At 39.3% G+C, this 19,230-nt stretch overlaps 4 protein-coding genes across 4 annotated transcripts; all 4 read right to left on the bottom strand.

The window, feature by feature from the left end:
• Positions 1-1,118: 1,118 nt before the first annotated feature.
• Positions 1,119-2,676, bottom strand: LOC116310168 (odorant receptor 131-2-like). The gene is made up of 4 exons (XM_039612672.1): positions 2,531-2,676; positions 2,228-2,368; positions 1,599-1,863; positions 1,119-1,523 (listed from the first exon to the last, which is right to left on the bottom strand). The coding sequence occupies exons 1-4, from the start codon at positions 2,674-2,676 to the stop codon at positions 1,134-1,136; spliced, it is 942 nt and encodes a 313-aa protein (XP_039468606.1). The 3' UTR covers positions 1,119-1,133.
• A 2,741-nt stretch (positions 2,677-5,417) lies between these two features.
• LOC116310169 (odorant receptor 131-2-like) lies at positions 5,418-8,079 on the bottom strand. The gene is made up of 4 exons (XM_031726903.2): positions 7,976-8,079; positions 7,272-7,410; positions 6,598-7,023; positions 5,418-5,675 (listed from the first exon to the last, which is right to left on the bottom strand). Exons 1-4 carry the CDS (start codon positions 8,038-8,040, stop codon positions 5,418-5,420), a joined length of 888 nt encoding a protein of 295 aa, XP_031582763.2. The 5' UTR covers positions 8,041-8,079.
• Positions 8,080-10,495: 2,416 nt separating this feature from the next.
• LOC116310170 (odorant receptor 131-2-like) lies at positions 10,496-12,563 on the bottom strand. Its single transcript, XM_031726904.2, has 2 exons — positions 12,449-12,563; positions 10,496-11,397 (listed from the first exon to the last, which is right to left on the bottom strand). The coding sequence occupies exon 2, from the start codon at positions 11,356-11,358 to the stop codon at positions 10,582-10,584; it is 777 nt and encodes a 258-aa protein (XP_031582764.2). The 5' UTR covers positions 11,359-11,397; positions 12,449-12,563; the 3' UTR covers positions 10,496-10,581.
• Positions 11,976-15,944, bottom strand: LOC116310171 (odorant receptor 131-2-like). Its single transcript, XM_031726905.2, has 5 exons — positions 15,798-15,944; positions 14,248-15,069; positions 12,757-12,825; positions 12,449-12,568; positions 11,976-11,981 (listed from the first exon to the last, which is right to left on the bottom strand). The coding sequence occupies exons 1-5, from the start codon at positions 15,942-15,944 to the stop codon at positions 11,976-11,978; spliced, it is 1,164 nt and encodes a 387-aa protein (XP_031582765.2).
• Positions 15,945-19,230: the final 3,286 nt, after the last annotated feature.

Consider the following 19,230-nt stretch of genomic DNA (forward strand, 5'->3'; position numbering starts at 1 on the left):
AAAGGTTTATTCTGCACAGGCTGTGACACACTGAAATATGAAATATGAGGCATGATGACAATCAGTAAAGATGCCACATGATTAAAATAGGAAAAGTGTCCAGTTCACAAAGTGTTCTCATTATTTGCACATCTACAGTCTTTTTATGTCACTGATCTGCTGCACGCTGGAGTTACAATACAAACACAAGCATTTCATTCAACTAATGAGTCATACTTCTTTTCTTTTATATATTTTCTCGTATATTTTTAAATGTCCTGTTTACCTTTTTATTACACAGGAAATTTTACAAAATTTCTTCCTGAGAAATAATAAGAGCAGTGTGTGCAGACCTGGGTCTGTTTATAAAATACCAGGCTGAAAAAATGATATGTTGTAACAACAGATATTTCACTCAGTTTCATCATTTAAACATTTGTGAAAAGGAAAGCTTCCAGTCCATATTATTATGTTCATATTATTACTAATAAACTTTATTATGAATGTTATTGACCTGTTTTTCTTTTGTTTTGTAATGATTGATTATTAGATTATTAGTAGTACATTATTTCAATATTTAAGCAATGAAAGGACACATTTTCAAATCAATAATTAGCACTCAGATAATTAATTAAGACAGAAGTCTTATCTCTCACAGCCAGTCTGTACAGTATGTCTCTCATGTTGGCGAGCTCCTGCATCTCTGTGATGAGGGCGCCATCTAGTGTACATAATGAAGTTTTACAGCTCAGCCTGGGTCGATGGAGGTCTCTGCTTCTCTTTTTGTTTCTTTCATAAACATTTTTCAGAATTTTACACGCAATAAGAAATTATATCATCTGCTCTGATAACTGGTACTTCTAACCTGCTGATTGGCTGCCCCTCTCAATCAGAATTTTTGATAAGCAGGTGGGTGGGGCTTCTGCGTTTGCAGCCAGAGCTGACAGACCTGTATGCCTGAGGGCCATGTATAAATCTATACTGTAGGCAAGTTGTCGCCACAAACTCTTCTGACAGCATGAAGTGCACCTACATAAAAATTTGCATAATGTCAATTAATTTGTTTTATTTAGACCAAAATCAACATCTGTGCTCACTGAATAAATCAGGTCAAAGCACAGGCACAATCTTTTAACTATAGTCAGTGTTTAGAGTCAGTGCTTCTCTGGCACCGTCCGTTTCCTGCTCTTCCCTCCAGATTTAACACCTTTACAGCCAAAGTGAAGCCTGAAGTGGCTGCTGAGCTTCTGGTCTCTGACGCCATAGATGAGTGGACTGAGCAGGCGTGGAAGCAGGTTGGTGAACAGAAAGGTGGTGAATAGGATTACGGTCCTCTTATGGGGCCAGGCTGTGACTAAAATGAGGTTGATGAAGGGAGAAATGTATGACAGCATGCAGATGAGGAGCTGGACTCCATGCAGCAGGATGGTGTTACGAGCATTTTTGGCGGAGGCCTGGTTAGAAGAAGAAACTGCCCGGGCGGCGCAGAGGACCTTCAGGTAGGTGATGATCAGCGTGAGGAAGACAAAAGAAAACAGGAGGACCTGAGAGGAAGAATTCAAGTTCATTTGATCCAATCATTTAAACTGAGCCATAAACGTAGAAAACAAACATGTCACCTGCACAACCAAACTTTGTGTCTCATGGTACGGTGTGTTGTACACAGAGGAGGGGTAACAGATGACGTTCTTCATGAAGACAGAGAGGGGCTGGATGATAAGGAGGATGATGACATCTGAGATGGAGGGGATGAAGGAGATAGCCCAGATCAGTGCGATCAGAGCGTACGCTCGCTGCACCGTGCAGAGCTGAGAGTGATGGAGAGGCCGGCAAACAGCAATGTAGCGTTCAACCGCCATGCCGGCCAGATTCAGAGGACTGTTCCTGCATGAAGACAGTTTGAACACACAGGTTTATATTTGTTCATGATGTCTGTGATACGCTCTTTCTCCCTACCAGTTTGAGTTCAGCTCAGTCTGTTAGAGTCTTAAATATGTAAATATTTTGTCATGTATGTTAACGGTTTTCAGGTGTACCTAATGATGTGGTCAGTGGCTATGTAAAAACTGTTATAAACTGTTAAATTGACAACAGCCTGATTAATATTAAACGTATTGTACTGTGGCTTTAGATTTTTTCATGCCCTTCATTTATTTCTTATTTGCAGACTTTACGATGTTCCTGCTGGTTGTCACAAGTGACACGTGGACAGAAGCAAACGCACACTCTCTCGCACAGACACACTTACTTGTTGGTTGTGATTGTGATGAGCAGCATGACACAGCAGGGAGCAAAGCTCAGGGGGACGGTGTAGGTGAGGATCTGCAGTATCACAGTAAGTGTCAGCATAATCATGTCATTGATGACGAGGTGGATGTAAAGCACGTACCTGCAGGAGAGAAAAGACGGGACAGGAGAGGACAAAAGAGCAGGATGAGACGACAGACGCAAAAAAATAATTATAATAACAAACTTCATCCTGCTCTGAGTTCTATTTCATATATTATTGAAATTGATGTGATATAAAACTTGTAGATAGGAAATGATACACCTGGGGTCTTGCTGGAAGACAACGCTCTTAAAATAGGTGTAGACAAACATCCCATTAATGCAGTTGATGATGAAGCCAAATGCAAAGGAGACAAAGTTCTTTGTGAAGGCGTCATTCAAGCTGTCCTGACGTTTGGTCGTGTTCATGTCACACCTCGTCCTGCTCGGATAGAAATAAAACAAGTTTTTAACAGAGAGCCAGTTTCATATTAGACAAAACAAATATTTCACCCACTGAGGTTAGAGGAAGAAGAATCATGATTTGAATAAACTAAAAGAAATGACAAAAGGAAGAATTTTATTTTAAGAAAAACAAAAAAATCAAAACAAAAATTGTGATACATATTAATAAAATGTACCTTCTATAGTTAGTGAATTTTGCCAGCGACAAAAACAAACAAAAACATGTAAAAAACAATAAAGCATACGTGAAAGTACATTATGAATGTATAAGTCAATATTTATCATGACCGCCTTTAGTGTCCTCCACACTCTGATGTGAGGCAGCAGTTATTCTCCAGGCTGTTTCAAACACAAACAAAGCTCTTCTTTGGATGTTAGCTGCTTTGTTCTGTTCTCTCTCACGATGATCCCAGACTGCTTCACTAACGTTGAGGATCGAGTGTTGTGGAGGCCATTAATGACTGATAGTGTTATATTGTGTGTTTTTGTGTCCAGGTGTATTTTCACTGCACTGGCGGTGTGTTTGGGATCATTGTCATGTGGAGAAATTAAGCTATTAATTTCCAGATGGTACTGCATGGTGGATCAAAATATGTTGGTACTTTTCTTCTTCCATCACTACTGATTAAAATTCAGAGCCATGAGAGAGTCTCTGCTGTGATTTACAAATGGCTGCAGACTCTCACTGCTGCTGACCTCCTCCATAGATCGTAATGACAAATTGAACTAAAAATGTAACATTTGGATTCATGTTTCTATTCTCATTCAAGTCCTAGTGTCTAAAGTCTGTTATGCGCAGACACAACACTGGTTCATCACTTGAGTTAGGATTTTTTTAATAATGCCTGTTCTTAAGTTCTTAAGAAAAGACAAAACCTTTCTCTGAAAATGGTTAGGTTCAAGGACTGGAAATGAGTAAAAAAGCAGCCAATGTGCAAAGAAATACTCTGAGACAAGCTGCAGAATGAAACAAAAAATAAAGAAATGAGTGGTGACTCAAGACTTTTGGACTGTGAAATAGCATTTTTTAAATCACTCTGCAGTTTCAGATGCCATGAATAATCTTAAATACCCTGCCATAAACACCACTTCATCTTTAAAGTGCAAAAACATGTTGGTATTTGTTCATCATTCTTAAAACGATCACCATTTATATGTTTTCACAAAACAAAATTTAACACTTCAGCATTAAAAGACAGCAGATGTAAGTTACTCCTTTCTGCTTTTAAGTCTTTAAGCAAAAATGACTTACTTCAACACGACACCGGTCTGGCCTGTGCTGATGTAACGGGCTGAGCAGCTGTGTGTGAAAAGTGAGAGGACCAGGAACACGTGTGGTTATATCGATTTCCCTGCTGCAGTGATGTGAGATTATCCTGGAGAGGTGGGGAGCTACAGGCCCGAGGGTGGATTATTGTTTACGTTTTGAAAACTGTGTGTAGTTGTGAACACAGAGTTTGTTTATCAGGAATCGTGCAAGAATATTATGAGAGATCTAAATGAAGGTTTATTCAAACAGCATGGTACTATGAGGTACTGTTATGAGTCAGAATAGTCTTTATTATACATAACCTTAACATAAATAGCCAACAACGCGTTTTATCAATAACCGTTGGAAAAAGGAAAAAAGGTTGGACAACAGCCAAACAAAAACCCCAACAATCATATGACCCCTATGAGCAAGCACTTTGGCGACAGTGGGAAGGAAAAAACTCCACACTACGAGCTTTTAAGCAAAGGAGAGAAACCCACTGCTCACAGCCAGCAGAACCAGGCTGAGGGGAGGCTAACCAAGGGCTGTGGCCATCTGCTGCGACCGGTTTCAGGAGGCCCAGGTGATGAGAGAGAAAGACTCCCTGAACAGAACCAAAGGCATGCCGGTTGTGAGGCATGCTGTGAAGGAGAGGCAGAGATTACTAATAAGTAAACTGCAGCTGGTGAGGGTTAGGGTAGGTATAAGCACCTCCTACTGTTTATGTGTTTATTGTGTTTTACTTCTTTACTTCACTTCATACTTTACTTCATAAAGCAGTTTGATAAACGGCTACACATTTATTTTGCAGGAACACCTCTGTGCTATATTACCAACTTCTGCTATATTAGAAGCTGTTTCGTCCGGTTCCTCTGCACGAGCCCAGCTGATACCTGGTGTTTTAGGAATGATGCTGATCTGCTCGGTACTGCTGACATCGCTGTGGTAAATTTCAGGGTCACTCACTTTAAAACACTCACTTTGCTTTGAGCCCTGACAGGCCAGAAAAACACTTGATTTGTGTTCTGACACAAATAAATCCAATTTTATAAAATGTACTCATATAAAAATGGTTTTGCAGTTAATTAGATATATACTTTTTAAATGATTGCCTTTTTAGCTATTTAAAGGATTACTTTATTGAGGATTAGTTGTACAAGAATAAAACATCACAATTACCTTTATGATTTGTTTAAATGTCTTTATAGAAAAATTTCACAGTGTTTCAGTCGCACTTTGATTCAGAAATACACATGGATGACAAAAAAATACAGATTTTACTTGGAATGTATTTATCTGCACATCAGTCCACATGCTGTGAGCTTTAAATATTACTGATGTTATTTAAATCTATCCATCCATGAATGTCTGACAAACAGGTGAAACAGTGATCACACAGAGGTTGTGTGCAGCACACTGTCGGTCAGGTTGAGCTGAGGTTCCCTGATTGTGGTTATTTCACCTGAGGGTTCATTTTCTGTGACGCCAGCCTGAGCAGAGTCATACTGTGTTCATGACAGGATAGGTACCGAGTCCAGTACTTCCTGAACTGTTCATCACGAAAACCATAGATCATGGGGCTCAGGAAGCGGGGGATGATGTAGACGAGCAGGAAGAAGATGTATCGAATCTCCAGGCCCAGCTGAGGGAAGAGAGAGATCAGCGCCGCCTGAAGGGAGGGAACCACAAAGGCGAGCATGCACAGCAGCAGCTGAAACAAAAACACAGCGTAGATACAGCTGATTTATGCCTCTGGACTCTGATATTTTCAGATATATGTTCCCATAAATGTTCAGGAGATGTGGTAAAAGTAACAAAAAGTGACAAAGAAGCAACATGCAAGAACAGCAGCTCTATTTCAAGATCCTTCCAGATCTTTAAGCTCCTTACTCTATCTTTAGGGCTAAGTCATCCACCCATTTGGAGGAAACTCATTTCAGCTGCTCGTATTCATGACCTTACTCAGATTTCATTGCCATAGCTGAGGGTTAGGATGTAGATGGACTGATAAATCAGATGCCCACATTACTGCTGATGCTGTACGAATCCACCAGTCCAACTCACTCTCCACCTTCCCATCACTCATGAATAAAATCAGGTTCTCAGACCTGGAGATGTATTTTCGCAGTACACCAGACTGGTGCCTCTGTGGAACTTGGTTGTAACCCTTCTCCGAATCTACAAAAGAATGTAGACTGGACGGTCAAACTCCCATGAGGCCTCCAAAAGTCCCACAAAGGTGAAGATCAGGTCTGCTCTCCCATGGTCTGTTTGAAATCTGCATTTTTCCTCATGGATTTAAGGGCAGTGCCTCCTTCCCATCACTCTGATACAAACTTTGATAATTGGACCTGATAATTGGAGCATAGCTACCAGTCTCAGTTTTTTGAAAATGGGACCTTCCACCCTCTATCTCCACCTCCACATCTTTCTTGTTCATTGTTTCAGGAAACAAAAGTTATTAAAGATAGAATTAAGTGAACAGTTTTAAAATCTCTCTGCTCTTCATCACACCATCTTTGAACATTTAAGTGGGAACTAGTGATAAAGGCAGATGATAATGTTTGGTGGATACATCAGTTCATGTGAATGGTGTCGAGTCATACGTGTTTTTGTCATGGTGTGACACCCACCTGCACCCCGTGAAGCAGCACGGTGTTCCTGGCTCTCTTCACTGAGACGAGGCTTGTTGAGACAGCCTGCGCTGTCAGCATGATCTTACAGTAGGTGTAAAGCAGCGTGAGGGCCACAAAGGAGAGGTAAGTCCCATCAAACACGCAGTTCTTGTAGTAGATGGACTGGTCACGGAAAAGAAGTGAGTGGTCACAAAAAATCTTGGTGTGGAAGAAACTCGGAGGCTCCTTGACGATCGTGATGAGGAGGTCGGTGATGGGCGGGGTGACGGTGAGGATGAAGATAACGCAGATGAGGAGGAGGGTGCGAGGGATGTTACACATCTGGCTGTAGTGCAGAGGGAAACAGATGGAGATGTAGCGCTCCACGGCCATGCCGGCCAGGATGAGAGGGGTGGAGCGGGTGGTGAGGATCGCTGTCATGATCTAAGGATGGGAGAGGAGGGTGGAGGGAGAGCACAAAGGATAACAGTGGTGTAGTGTAGATCATCTTCTTTACTACCTATTGTGGATTTTAAAGCAACAATAACAGTATTCATACAGATCCTGTAAAGATGCAGCACTATTTTTCTTTCCTCTGTGTTAGATGGTCTGTAGTCAGCATCCCGTAGGCTAAGAACATGAAAACATGCAAAACATATGTGATGGGCTTGACTGATGCTGCTGTGATTTACCAGGAGGCAGCAAACAGAAGCATGGATCTTCCTGAAGATGTAGCTGATCACATAGAGAGCTGTCACCAGGGTTAGCTGCAGAGCATCATTGATCACCATGCAGATGAACATGATGTATCGCGGGTTCTCGTAGAAGAGACTAGGGTCAGAACAAAGAGCTGAGAGCTGAGAGGGAGATGGTGTGGTTTATGTTTGTGTGTACCATATCGCCACATTAAGTTTGCAAGTTTTCTTATTTTGGATTCATCTGCTTATTTTTGAACATTCTCCAGGAAATGGAATTTTAGGCATTTTATTGTTAAACTGGAGATTAAACTGGACTAATGCAGCAAAGTCTAAAGCTGTTTTCACATAAGAGCTCTGGGCTGAACTCGCTCTTACTCATGTGTTGGACACAAGATTGAAGAGTAACCTCTGGATCTATTCTCAGTACTGAAAATACCTCAGCTGAGGTGAGGGTGCTGCCTGTGCAGAGCATGCAAGAGTCCCTATCCATGAATTCATCACATTACTTTTATACCAGAGTAAATAATATCAAACAGACTTTTCAGACTCAAAGGTTAAATGTGTCCAACATTTGACTTCTCATGTGCATCTTTTCTTAAGTAAAAACAGTTCAATATGGAAGAAGGCAGAAGAATGTAACCTTTGGGGGTTTTGCTGTACTCTAATTAGTTTTTGTGCATCCCTGAGGCTCTGAGCACCTGTGTCGTTGGAAGGTGTGCACCATGCTGCCATTGATGATACTGAGGACCAGCCACACCAGCATGGCCACTATGTTCTTGGTCAGAATGCTTGAGAAGCTCTCCTTAACACCTTCTGTCTGGACAGAGGTGATATTTGACACCAGCAGGTCCAGAGGCCCAGAGGAGGTGGAGTTCATGACCAACATCTCCTCCTTCTCACTGTCTGAAGGAGCAGAGAAATAAAACCTACAATTATACAACAATTATACTCATGAACTTCTTCAGGGATGAATTACACACTGCATCTTTAATGAATAATAAATCTTTGATTAATTGTAAAAAAAGACACATTTCAGGAATTAAAGTATATTACTATGGGTATGCGCTCTCTCTTAGCACAGCTATTATAGTGAAAAAGGCAAATCTATAATAACATTTTGTAATAATGAGCATACAAACATGCTAGCCTTCACACACCTGCACACAGATCTGCTCTTTACAGTAAGGTCAGAAGTAATTTCTAATTCTGTTCTCTCTTATGAAAAACAAACAAAACATTTAGACGTGCAGAAACATTCAGATTTTGTGGGTAACTCAACACAAACAATGTTCATATACACACTTATCTGTAAGACAAGAGAGATGATTAGATGTCAAAAGATATTCTCTTTCACTGTTGATGCATCAACAGTCACATTTCATATGTTAACATCATCAAAAAAATATAAAAACTAACAGAAGAATTTCTTTTTACAACTTTCAGCCTTTTCAAACCAACACAATAGGAAATATTCATATTTTAAATATTGCATTAATGTAACCTAACAGCAGGAGGTGGCAATCACAGGCTAGAGCTATGTGCAAAGACATTCAACAGACAGTTGTCAGAGCCTCTCACCTGCTGACTCACTGACTGGGTCAACAGCCTCCTCTGCCAGCCTGCCGCTCAGATAAGCCCCCTAAATATGATCCGTCCTCTACAGGATGATGTCAGATTACTAATTTCAAAACTGGAGCTTTGAGTGGTGCAAACCACGGGACACCATTGTTGTCATGCATGAAGGTATTTACAGCATGTTGCTGTGTTTTATGTAAAGAAATTATATTCATGTCCATATAAAAGCTGCTGAAGAGCATAAAGTCAGAAAAAACGACAGAAAGATGGAAATGCTCAAAATGATTTTGTCACAAAAGGAGAAAGAGAAGTCTGAGTCAAAATGCAGATTAAATCAAGACCTTTCATTTCTATCATTTAACCCACATCGTGATACAACCCTTAAAAGATTACCTGCTTTTTAAAAATTCCTCATCATAGTCATGAAGTGGGTCTATGTGGAATATATTCTATGATATTAATGCTCAAAGTTGGCAAGATATAAATTTTTGCTAAACAAAAATAAGATTTTGGTTTTAGAATATTTCACTCATATACGCTCAATATTACATTTTCATTCATTCTGATATTTCCTGTGATGAGAACTAAAAATACTGTGACTTCAAAAGCATGTAGCTTTAATTTTTGTAATATCAGGGTAAAATTTTCTTTTTTGTATTAAAAAAAAAGCAGATTTTGAGGTCAGCTGAAACTCTTTTCAGATTTTATCACACGGCTTTTATTTTGATTTTCCGTCAGGATGCATTTGATTTCATTCATTGTCCCATTCTGCAGTTTTAGTCTGTGAGACGGTGATGAGCTGGCTTTGTGTTAGCTTTATTTTAGAAATATAATCAGAGCGTTAATTTGCTTGACTGAGTTCCCGCCCATGGCGAGACTTAGCGAAGGATTAAAAAAAAGAAGAGGTCAACATTGGTTATCAAGTAAACCTGAGCAGGTGTTAGTTTACCAGGGTGCCTGACCCCAGGAAACCCGGTGTGAGGAACACAAATTTCAACATGTCAGTCAGCCCTTCTCTGTAAACTAAATAACATAAACCGAGACATTAATAAACTCAGAATGTATTAATTCAGTAGAAGGTTTTACAGCAGAGAACAGATTTTGTTGAGACTGGATGTGTGGGAGAGGCTCTGCTCACTGTAGTGTCCACAGTATCCACTCCTGGAGGATAAATTAGTCTGTACTTCCTCTGCATGCTGAGTTTGGAGTTTATCTCAGTCACTGAAGCAGTGAACCACATTTCAAGTCATTTGACTTTATCAAAGTCAACAGAACTCATAAGAAAAGTGTAGCTGAAAAACAGATGTGCTGACCTGTTTTAGGCGTCATTACAGGAGTCCAAACTGCAGCTGAAATAACAGATAATAGTCTGAACTGTTGTTAACAAAGAAAAATTCAATGCTTCATATTAAACTATAAACACATTTTTTTATGGTCTTTAGTAATGTGTCCTTCATTCTCCCACACAAATACATTTTTTATCTCTGTTTTAATTTGTGGGGACGTGGCCTCCCCAGCTCAGACTGATGAAGTTAAATAAGCATTCGCTCCTTTGAACAGACAGTTTGTTTTCTCATTAATCTCTGAAACGCTCAAACAAATTGAATCCACATAAAATTTTTGTACTTGCCAAGATACATTTTCAACAGTTTGCATTTCCAACATTTCCAACATATTTATTTATTTTTCACATCAGAACATTACAAATTAAAGATTTTCTTCAAACACTCTACAGGTGGTCTTTGTCCTCGGGCGTTACTTTCCTCTCTTTGTTTCTGCATCTGTTGCTCAGAAAGTACATCCTGAGGTACTCCCTGAACTTCTTGTCTCTGACACCGTAGATGATTGGACTCAGAAACCGGGGCAGGATGTAGACGATCAGGTAGTTTGCAAATCTGATTTCGAGGATCCGGCCTGGGAAGATGATGTGGAGGACCACCTCCACGCTAGGAGAGACGTAGGAGAGCATGCACATAGCCAGCTGGGCCCCGTGGAGGAGGATGGTGTTCCTGGCTTTCTGGGCTGATGTCTTATCTGTGGAGAGGGCTCTGGCTGCAAACAGGATCCTCAAGTAGGTGACGACCAGAATCAGAAACACACAGGAGAAGTAGATGATATCAAAGGCTTGCCTTTTGTATGCCAGGATCGGGTCTTTGAACACATTCTGGCGCAAGCAGAACACCGACTCATGAAAGAAGCTCAGAGACTCGGTTGCAAGTGTTACAAACAGATCTGTAATATCTGGAGCCACACAGATAAACCAAATCATCCCGATGACGATGTAGGTCCTCCTCACGGTGCAGATTTGGGTATACCGCAGAGGTTCGCATATGGCTATGTAGCGCTCGATGGCCATGGCAGCTAAGTTAACAGGGGTGTTTCTGGTGGTGAAGACCGCCACCAGGATGAAGAAGCAGCAGAAAGCGACGTTAATCTTGTAGAAGATGTAGCTGAGAATGAAAAGCATGATGGTGACAGTCAGCTGGATGGCATCGTTCATCACCATGTGGATGAAGAGGATGTAACGAGGGTCGTCATAAAAGGTCTGAAGGAGGAAACAGAGGGAGTGAAATGTCCGTGCTGTGATACTTCAGTGTGACACTTTCACACCTTCGGAAATAGGTTAATAAGTAATAATAACTAATAATAACGAATAATTAAAAAAAATTGTGATAATAAATAACAGAGAAATAATCAGCTGCTTCTTTGCTACAGTAGTCCTGAGTTTAACCCTCAGTGAGTTTGCTGCACATGAACCACTTCTCCATCTGCTGCATTCAAAGCTCACTGCAAATTTCCAGACAAGCACATTAATCATGAACTCCAGCTGTAAATCACAGCTGTAGATAAGAGTATACCCAACAAACAGAGTCACAGCGACCTCTATGGAGAGGCAGCTGAGAGGAAGCAGAATGACTCAGTGGTTAACAGCAGCAGAGCTTCGGTTCAAACTATTGTGGGAGGTTTTGTTTCTCCATGGACTGAAAAGACAAGAATAGAGTAAAAAGTAGAGTTTGGGGGAAATACTGCCTCAAAACAGTTTTGTTAGAGTTTCATTTACTCTTTTTTCTAAATTGCGTAAAAATAAAATATCCTCTGATTTTAGACACATTAAGGACGACATCACTTCTGACGAACAACAATAAGCAATATTCACAACCCGCAAAATTTTTTAAGATAAAATCCCTCAGCAGCAGGAATAATACCGGCTTTATCATCAAATATGGCGTGAATGGAAAAAAACATTTACAGGTGCCTGATGTCATTCACAGTCAGCTGCTCTCTGGTCTGTATTTGCTGCTGTTGTTAGTGCAGGAGTGCAGCGAAGCACACACTCTTGAAATAGCAATACATTCTTCTTATTTTTTTCACCTTTTTCACTCTGTGTTTAACTTATAATCACATCTTTAAATTGTTTTGTGTAATTTCCTGTAACGATACATGTTTCAGTTCATACATGTGTGTGAAGTGTATGTTCTGTGGGTGCTGGAGGGCCAGTAAACCAAAATATCATATTAATTAAATGTTTTGGCATTATAAATGGCAGGATAAATAATAATATATGTGTGTGTGTGTGTGTGTGTGTGTGTGTTTACCTGGTGTCTAAAAAACGTGACCACCAAGGTGCCGTTGATGTAACTGAGTGTGAGCCAGACCAGAACCACGATCAGGTTCTTGACAAACGCTGTGGTGAAAGTATCTCTGATGAGCAGCAGCTGATCCAGCAACAAGAGACAGAAAATTCAGTTTATCTGCTTCTGGTGACTTTTATTGAATGCATCAATGCAGTTTCCAGTTCAAGTAATAATTTTACACCGTAAAGTAAAGTCAATGTCAGGATTTTATTTTATTGTATTTTTTAATAGATTTATATTTCAATATTTATTTATTTGTGCTGCTTTACTGAACCTGATAAGGGACGGTCATGTTGCCTCTGAGACCCAGCAGTGAGCTCATTCTCCACATGAGAGACCTGAGGGAGGATGGACACAGACAACACAACACCTGTTTAAATAACTCATCCTAATACAAATATATTAGTAGTATTCTAATTTTAATAATCAGTTTAAAAAAAAAATCGTGCATACTGCAGTTTAAAAAGTGGACACTTTCCCCCTAAAATAAAGGAGCTGTGAGTTTTATGGTTTTACTACCACATTGTTATGAATTTCATACTTTGTTCTGAAGCTTTAACAGTTCAGATTCTTTTTCTCCCTCCCTGTCTGACACGAGCATCGGCCAAAACTCACACCATTGTCACTTATTGTATAACTATAATATCATACATATTAACAGCAGGTGCATTCAGATCTGGGTCTATGATTAAATAAACATTTGATTAAATAAAAAGCTGCCGTGCTCTTTCCTTTTCATCACAAAGTTATAAAACTGTGGTTTTATTTCAGTTTTATTCTATATAATGTTAATAAATGTCTACCTGAGCACTCAAAGGACTTTATGCAAATTGCTTCATTTACCCATAAACACACTTTTTTCTATGTAAGCACTTTCTATCTAACATTCACACACATGGCAATATTAGTAATAATAGTAATACTCCATTACATGTGAATGACCTTAAATTTTAAATTTAGGTAAATAATATTTAAAATGTTAAATTAGAATATTATTTAAAATATATAACATATTTAATACATATATGAAAAAAGAAACAGAGTAACTGCTGGAATGCAAATAAATTCACACGCAGAGATTTTAATGAGGACCTACCTGAGTCCAGGTGAAACACAGAAGGCAGGCAGTGTGAGAGCGGAGCCTTTATAAGTGTTTCAGTGTTTATCACAGGAGGGAACGCTTCACGACGATGAGAGTGCTGCTGTGACTGTTATGATCTCATAATCAAACATGAGATTTAAAAAAATTTAATCTTTAAAAAAATGACAAAAAAATAATAAATAATACATGTCAGCTGTACCAACTCATTTCTTTTACTGTAAATCACCCAACAAAGGCCAAGTCTGAACTTTATTATTCTGAAGCATGAATGCTCTTTGGCACAGCTTCTTAAATATATATGAATCAGTCATAGCAATTCCATGATCCTTGATTTAAAAGATAAAAAGGCCAAAAAAAAAAGAAAAAAAATTCAGCATATTCTGAAATAAGAGGACTTTATAAAAAAGAAAATTCTTTAATAATTTAAGGCTGGTGGTAACTTCTGCTTTACTTTTAGTGTTTTCATTGCACAACATGGAATTTGTACAAAATGTTTCATCATTTCTTGACTAATGTCAGTGGATTTTTTTTCATTGAATAATTATAATGCCCGCCCCCCTCTGAAAAAAGAAATACGCTTTATAAAAATCAAGCTATGGTATTTATTTATTTGCAGCATAAAAAATGAACACAAATGAGTTAATTTAAAGCTTTATACTGTTGCAGATGTAACATTGAGGCCTTTTTGTAAAGCGGTGGTGTTTTCTGGGTGGGTGCTTCCTCTCTCACTGCAAACGAGGAACCTTCTCATATATTTTCTGAACGTCTGGTCTCGCAGTCCATAAATGATGGGACTAATAAACCGAGGTATGATCTGGACAATGACAAAGGAAGCAAAGCGTATGGGACTTTCCCGGTTTGGGAATAACATGAACAAGCTCTGTTCAAATATGGGCCTCACATAATTCAGCATAAGTAGCAGCACCTGAAAACCATGAAGAAGAATAGTGTTTCTGGCTTTTTTGATGTCACCGGTTAGTCCCTTGGCTGCAAACATAATCCTAGCGTAGGTGTAGATGAGTGTGAGCCAGACTACGACAAGACAAACAATGTGTGAAGCGTCCCTCTTGTTCAGGCTGTATGTGCTTCTGAACACGAAATCTCTAACGCATCTCACTTTAGAGTGAAAGAACTGCAGAGGCTCTGTAGCCAGGAGGATGAACAGGTCAGGGAGGATAGAGAGCGCACTGGCAGCCCAGATCAAACCAATCAGAATGTAGGTTTTCTTCACTGTACAGATCTGCCCGTGACGGAGAGGCATGCAGACGGCGATGTAACACTCGATTGCCATGCCAGCCAGATTTAAAGGGGAGTTGTGGGTGACGATGATGGAAATGATTAGCAGGATGATGCAGTAAGGCACGAAGAAGATGCGCAGGGCATAACTGATGATGAGGAGAAGAGTTGACAGGAAAAGCCACATCATGTCATTGATCACCAGGTGGATGAAGAGAATGTAACGAGGGTTTGAATGTAGGATCTGCAGAGTAAAAACAGTGAATCCACATATGTGAGGGGAACAGGATTGCTTTTAAAGCAATTTGATGATGTTTCTGCAAATGAGCAAGAAAAGATTTTTCACTACATGGTACTGAAAGCAGACTCTACGGTTAGCTGTAACTGACACAAACTATTATAATAAGAATTTTTAACTATTCGAATTACTTAATATTCATTTAATCACATCTTCCCTAAATTTTACACCTTTAAAGAAAACGTCCATGTTTTTCAGAAGCAGATGATTTTTATTTTATTTCAATAATTCGGAGTAAAAGAATAGATTTAAAGACATGCCTGATGCATAAAAATACAAAGCATATAAATAAACACTATTTGCAGAGAAGCATACTGTATCAATATTTCTTAATGCCTTTTTTACACAGAAAAATCTGAACGTGAATCACAGTGAGAGTAATAAACTACTCTTTTTTCATTTATTGCTTAATATTCAGCGCAAAACCAGCACAATACAAAAATATTACTATACATATTCAGTCAGGCAGCAAATACTGATCTTTGTCCTTTTAAAACAAAAAGAAGAATAAGCTTTGCCATTAGATTAAACTGAAAACAAGTAAAACTCAGCATCTGTTTCTTTAAAGCAGAACAAAACAAAGTCAGAAAGGGTTTGCATTTAAGATCTGCCCTGTGCTACAGTTATAATAATCACTCTTTACATGATTTGTAAAACAGTGTACGAGTCTATACCTGATATTTTCTGAAGGTGTGGATCAGGGTGCCATTGATGTAATTAATGGTGATGCAGAGGGTTGCAGCTACTATGTAGTTGGTCAGGAGAGGATTCTCCTCATACCAGGTTAGAGTGGAAGAGTAATTGACTGAAGACAAATTCATGTCTGACACGACGAATCCTCCCAGTCTGAAATGATCACACACACACAGATGGTGTTGGAGGTTACTGTGTGGCATCGAAAAGGCTCAAACATTCATGAGTAACAGAACTTTCATAGTACAGCGCACTGATCTGTGAAAGACATTCAATGTTTCAAACACAGCTCAAAACTTTATCAATTCACAACGGATCACATGTTCTTTACTTTCTTTGTTAAAATCAAACCTCCACCAAACAAATCCAACTGACTACAGGAAACAACACAGTAATTTACAGTCTGCAAAGTATCCAGTAATGCAGTAGCAGTACACACGAAATAAAGATTGTACTTACCCTCACAAACAACATGCTCTATTAGACTGTAGGGAGTGCAGGGAATTTATATAGATGCCAGTGTTTGCACGCCGGCTGCTCGCTTCCTCCATCTCGCCTAGATGGTTGGAGGTAGTTTGGATAATCCCAAATGAGGTTGTATGCAGTGATTGGTTGTTTAATTTGTTTTGGTTGCATCATGGTTTTGCATACTTGCATATGAGCGATAAGTTCCAGGATGAAGAAATAAATTGAACACAGAAGTGAAAAGAGTCGATCCCCACAGACTCTCGATTTAACTTCCTCACAGGACAGTTTTACAGTCTGGTTTTAAAAAAGGCTTCAGTCCTGATGGGGAGTTTCTCCCTTTATAAAAACTGTACGTTGGGTGATTGTATTTTCTTTTTCTCCTGTTTTTTAAAAAATAAATAATTCATTCATCCGGAATATTGTCATAACAGGCATGTCCGCTAATCGGAGTCACTAAACTGGACTTTGCATGTTTATGCGACTGGTGCAGTGTCACTGTGCAAACTGTTATTGATTTGACGTTATTAGATATATTTGTGGTTTTGTACTCTTTTACCTGAATCTACTTGCTTTGAGACAAATGTTTTCAAAAACATAATTTGTCACCTATGAGGTGGTCCGAGCTGTTTTCAGTTTTGCTCATCATTGAGGGTTTTTTAGGTCTTAATCTCTTAAATTTATACTTTCTTTTAAATTCTTACTCTTTTTGTTACTTCCCCACATGCCGTGGACCTTCAGGTGAAAGAAAAAAAACGGCAGTTCTTCTGGGATTTTGGGAAAAAATAGACAAGAAAATATGATTTTGTACCTTTGTCTGGATGTCAGCTGATTTAGCCGTATCTGAATTTTTACAGGTTCCACTGATTACAGTAGGTGCGAGTTACCAGCTGAGCTGCTGGTTTTTCTTCTGGTGGCTCTCTTCTTGTTTGGTTTTCATGTTGCTGAGTAACTTTTGTTTCAAGTCTCCTGAAGCGCTCAGATTGAGATTTTAGATAACTGTGAAGGTGTTTTTCTTTACCATGATGTCTTGTGTGGACATAAAAAGCTTTTCATATTTTAGGTTATCATTATTATAATTATTATTAAAATGACTATAACAACAACAACAATAATATTCTGTCCTTCAACTACATCTTGACTGCTACCTGTTTAAATGTCTTTTAGTGGCATAAAACCCCCCCAAAACCTGTTAAAACTGTGTTGCTATCCAAACACAGGATAAGTGTGGATTTGACACACCTGCTTCCAACAAAACTGCAGGAGAAATTTGATCTGCCTTCACTCTTCAGAACAAAGCAGATAAAGAGCCTGCAAGGCTTTTTCGAGGGGTTTCAAATGAGCATCATTTGACCATGAATGATGATCAGAAATTGTTGGACTCCTAAACACAAACTTAACAATGTAGTGTTACTGTACAGTGTAGCGAGGAATGCCCAGACCTCTACATTGGAGAGAGCAAACAGCCACTTCATGAACGCATGGCACAACATAGGAAAGCCACCTCAACGGGACAAGACTCAGCAGTCCATCTGCATCTTAAGGTCAAAGGTCACTCTTTCAAGGATACCAATGTTAACATTCTGGACAGATAAGACAGATGGTTTGAAAGAGGAGTGAAAGAAGCCATCTATGTCCACTGTGAGCGACCATCTTTGAACAGAGGCGGTGCTTTACGACACCAACTGTCTGCATAATCCAGTTTTGAGATCCCTTCCCAGACGCCTTCATGCCCACTCACATCCTGGGCCATTTGATCTTATTAAGTCACATGATAGGGTGGGGCTAGGTTTCACAGTGGGTTCACCTGAAACCTTGGCTGATTGTGACCCACACCTGTTTTCACACCTAGGCTCATGGATGGACTATGACAAAGACATAAATAATGAGAAGCATTTTAAATGAGGATCATTTGTACATAAATAATGAAAAATGGTTGGTTTTGGTTTTAGAAAGCCTCATCTACAGAAGACTGAAGTACTATGAGTGTGACAAGAAATAAAGTAGATTACAACACAGATAGCAAGGAAACATTGAAACAATGTTGAGTCAATATCAGGCGACGTCATTGAAGCAACGTTGAAGTGTGACGTTGACCCAACATCACTCTTGCACCCATTTTTAACGTTGAAACAACGTCAGGTTTTGATGTTGAATCAATGTTGAAACCTGACATTGATTCGACGTTATATTTTCTTAACGCTGTTGACATTGAAACAATGTCAGATTCTGATATTGAAACACTGTTGAGCTATGGTATTGATTTTCCACCTCTTTCGTACAGTTGCTTTTTATTGAAAAAAACCCCCAAAACAAAAAGGTCAATAGACATGTATCATTTGCAAAATACTTTATTAAAAGACAAAGTTTCTATTTACATTTCTATGTTTCACGTCACACTTTTATTATTTACTCCGGGATGGGGATGGATGATGTGCGTCCTGCGCGCGCCACCCGTACGATCTGGAGCATATCTGAGCCATTTCTGGACTGCTTGAGCAAAGACCAACTCAGACATAGAGTTCGCCCCTACCTGCTGCGCCAGGCCATCTAGGACAAAAATAGACACACACAAAAACAAAGACAAAAAAAGGGAATTAGAGCACATGAATAAGCTCTTGTTAACTGTCTTCAGCAGGGAGAAAGTATGTAAACCCTAGGCTGATAAACATGAAAGTCACCAGGCGGAAATCAGCAAACTGCCGCATTTGATTCCCAAAGAGCTATAAGCTGAAAATGTGATGTGTCTTAGCTTGGTGTGCCGTGTATCCTTTAAAAAAAAAAAAAAAACATGGGTCCTCGGGCTGTACAAAGTGTACAACCCGAGGACAAAACAAGTCAAGACCAAAGACTCCATCTCCAGATTAACGGACATGAAAGTCTTGTTATTAAGAAAGACAAAGTAATATAGCAAAAAACAGACATAGGAAGGAAATGAAACGCACCCAG

The sequence above is a fragment of the Oreochromis aureus genome, linkage group 5 (genome assembly GCF_013358895.1).
Source record: "Oreochromis aureus strain Israel breed Guangdong linkage group 5, ZZ_aureus, whole genome shotgun sequence".
In the NCBI taxonomy this organism is placed as follows: domain Eukaryota; kingdom Metazoa; phylum Chordata; class Actinopteri; order Cichliformes; family Cichlidae; genus Oreochromis; species Oreochromis aureus.

What these genes read in the sequence shown, in the direction of transcription:
- LOC116310168 (XM_039612672.1), bottom strand. Translation starts at nt 2,676, where the DNA reads ATGAACACGACCAAACGTCAGGACAGCTTGAATGACGCCTTCACAAAG. An exon ending in ATCACAATCACAACCAACAA is followed by an intron (nt 1,864 to 2,227) that starts GTAAGTGTGTCT and finishes GTCTTCATGCAG; the next exon opens with GAACAGTCCTCTGAATCTGG. An exon ending in CACAAAGTTTGGTTGTGCAG is followed by an intron (nt 1,524 to 1,598) that starts GTGACATGTTTG and finishes TCTTCCTCTCAG; the next exon opens with GTCCTCCTGTTTTCTTTTGT.
- LOC116310169 (XM_031726903.2), bottom strand. Translation starts at nt 8,040, where the DNA reads ATGCTGGTGTGGCTGGTCCTCAGTATCATCAATGGCAGCATGGTGCAC. An exon ending in CACACCTTCCAACGACACAG is followed by an intron (nt 7,411 to 7,975) that starts GTGCTCAGAGCC and finishes TTCTGACCCTAG; the next exon opens with TCTCTTCTACGAGAACCCGC. An exon ending in TGCTGCTTCACGGGGTGCAG is followed by an intron (nt 5,676 to 6,597) that starts GTGGGTGTCACA and finishes TTTTTGTTTCAG; the next exon opens with CTGCTGCTGTGCATGCTCGC.
- LOC116310170 (XM_031726904.2), bottom strand. Translation starts at nt 11,358, where the DNA reads ATGGTGATGAACGATGCCATCCAGCTGACTGTCACCATCATGCTTTTC.
- LOC116310171 (XM_031726905.2), bottom strand. Translation starts at nt 15,944, where the DNA reads ATGAATTTGTCTTCAGTCAATTACTCTTCCACTCTAACCTGGTATGAG. An exon ending in TCAATGTTACATCTGCAACA is followed by an intron (nt 12,826 to 14,247) that starts GTATAAAGCTTT and finishes ATCCTCCCTCAG; the next exon opens with GTCTCTCATGTGGAGAATGA. An exon ending in ACCGTCCCTTATCAGGTTCA is followed by an intron (nt 12,569 to 12,756) that starts GTAAAGCAGCAC and finishes TTGCTGGATCAG; the next exon opens with CTGCTGCTCATCAGAGATAC.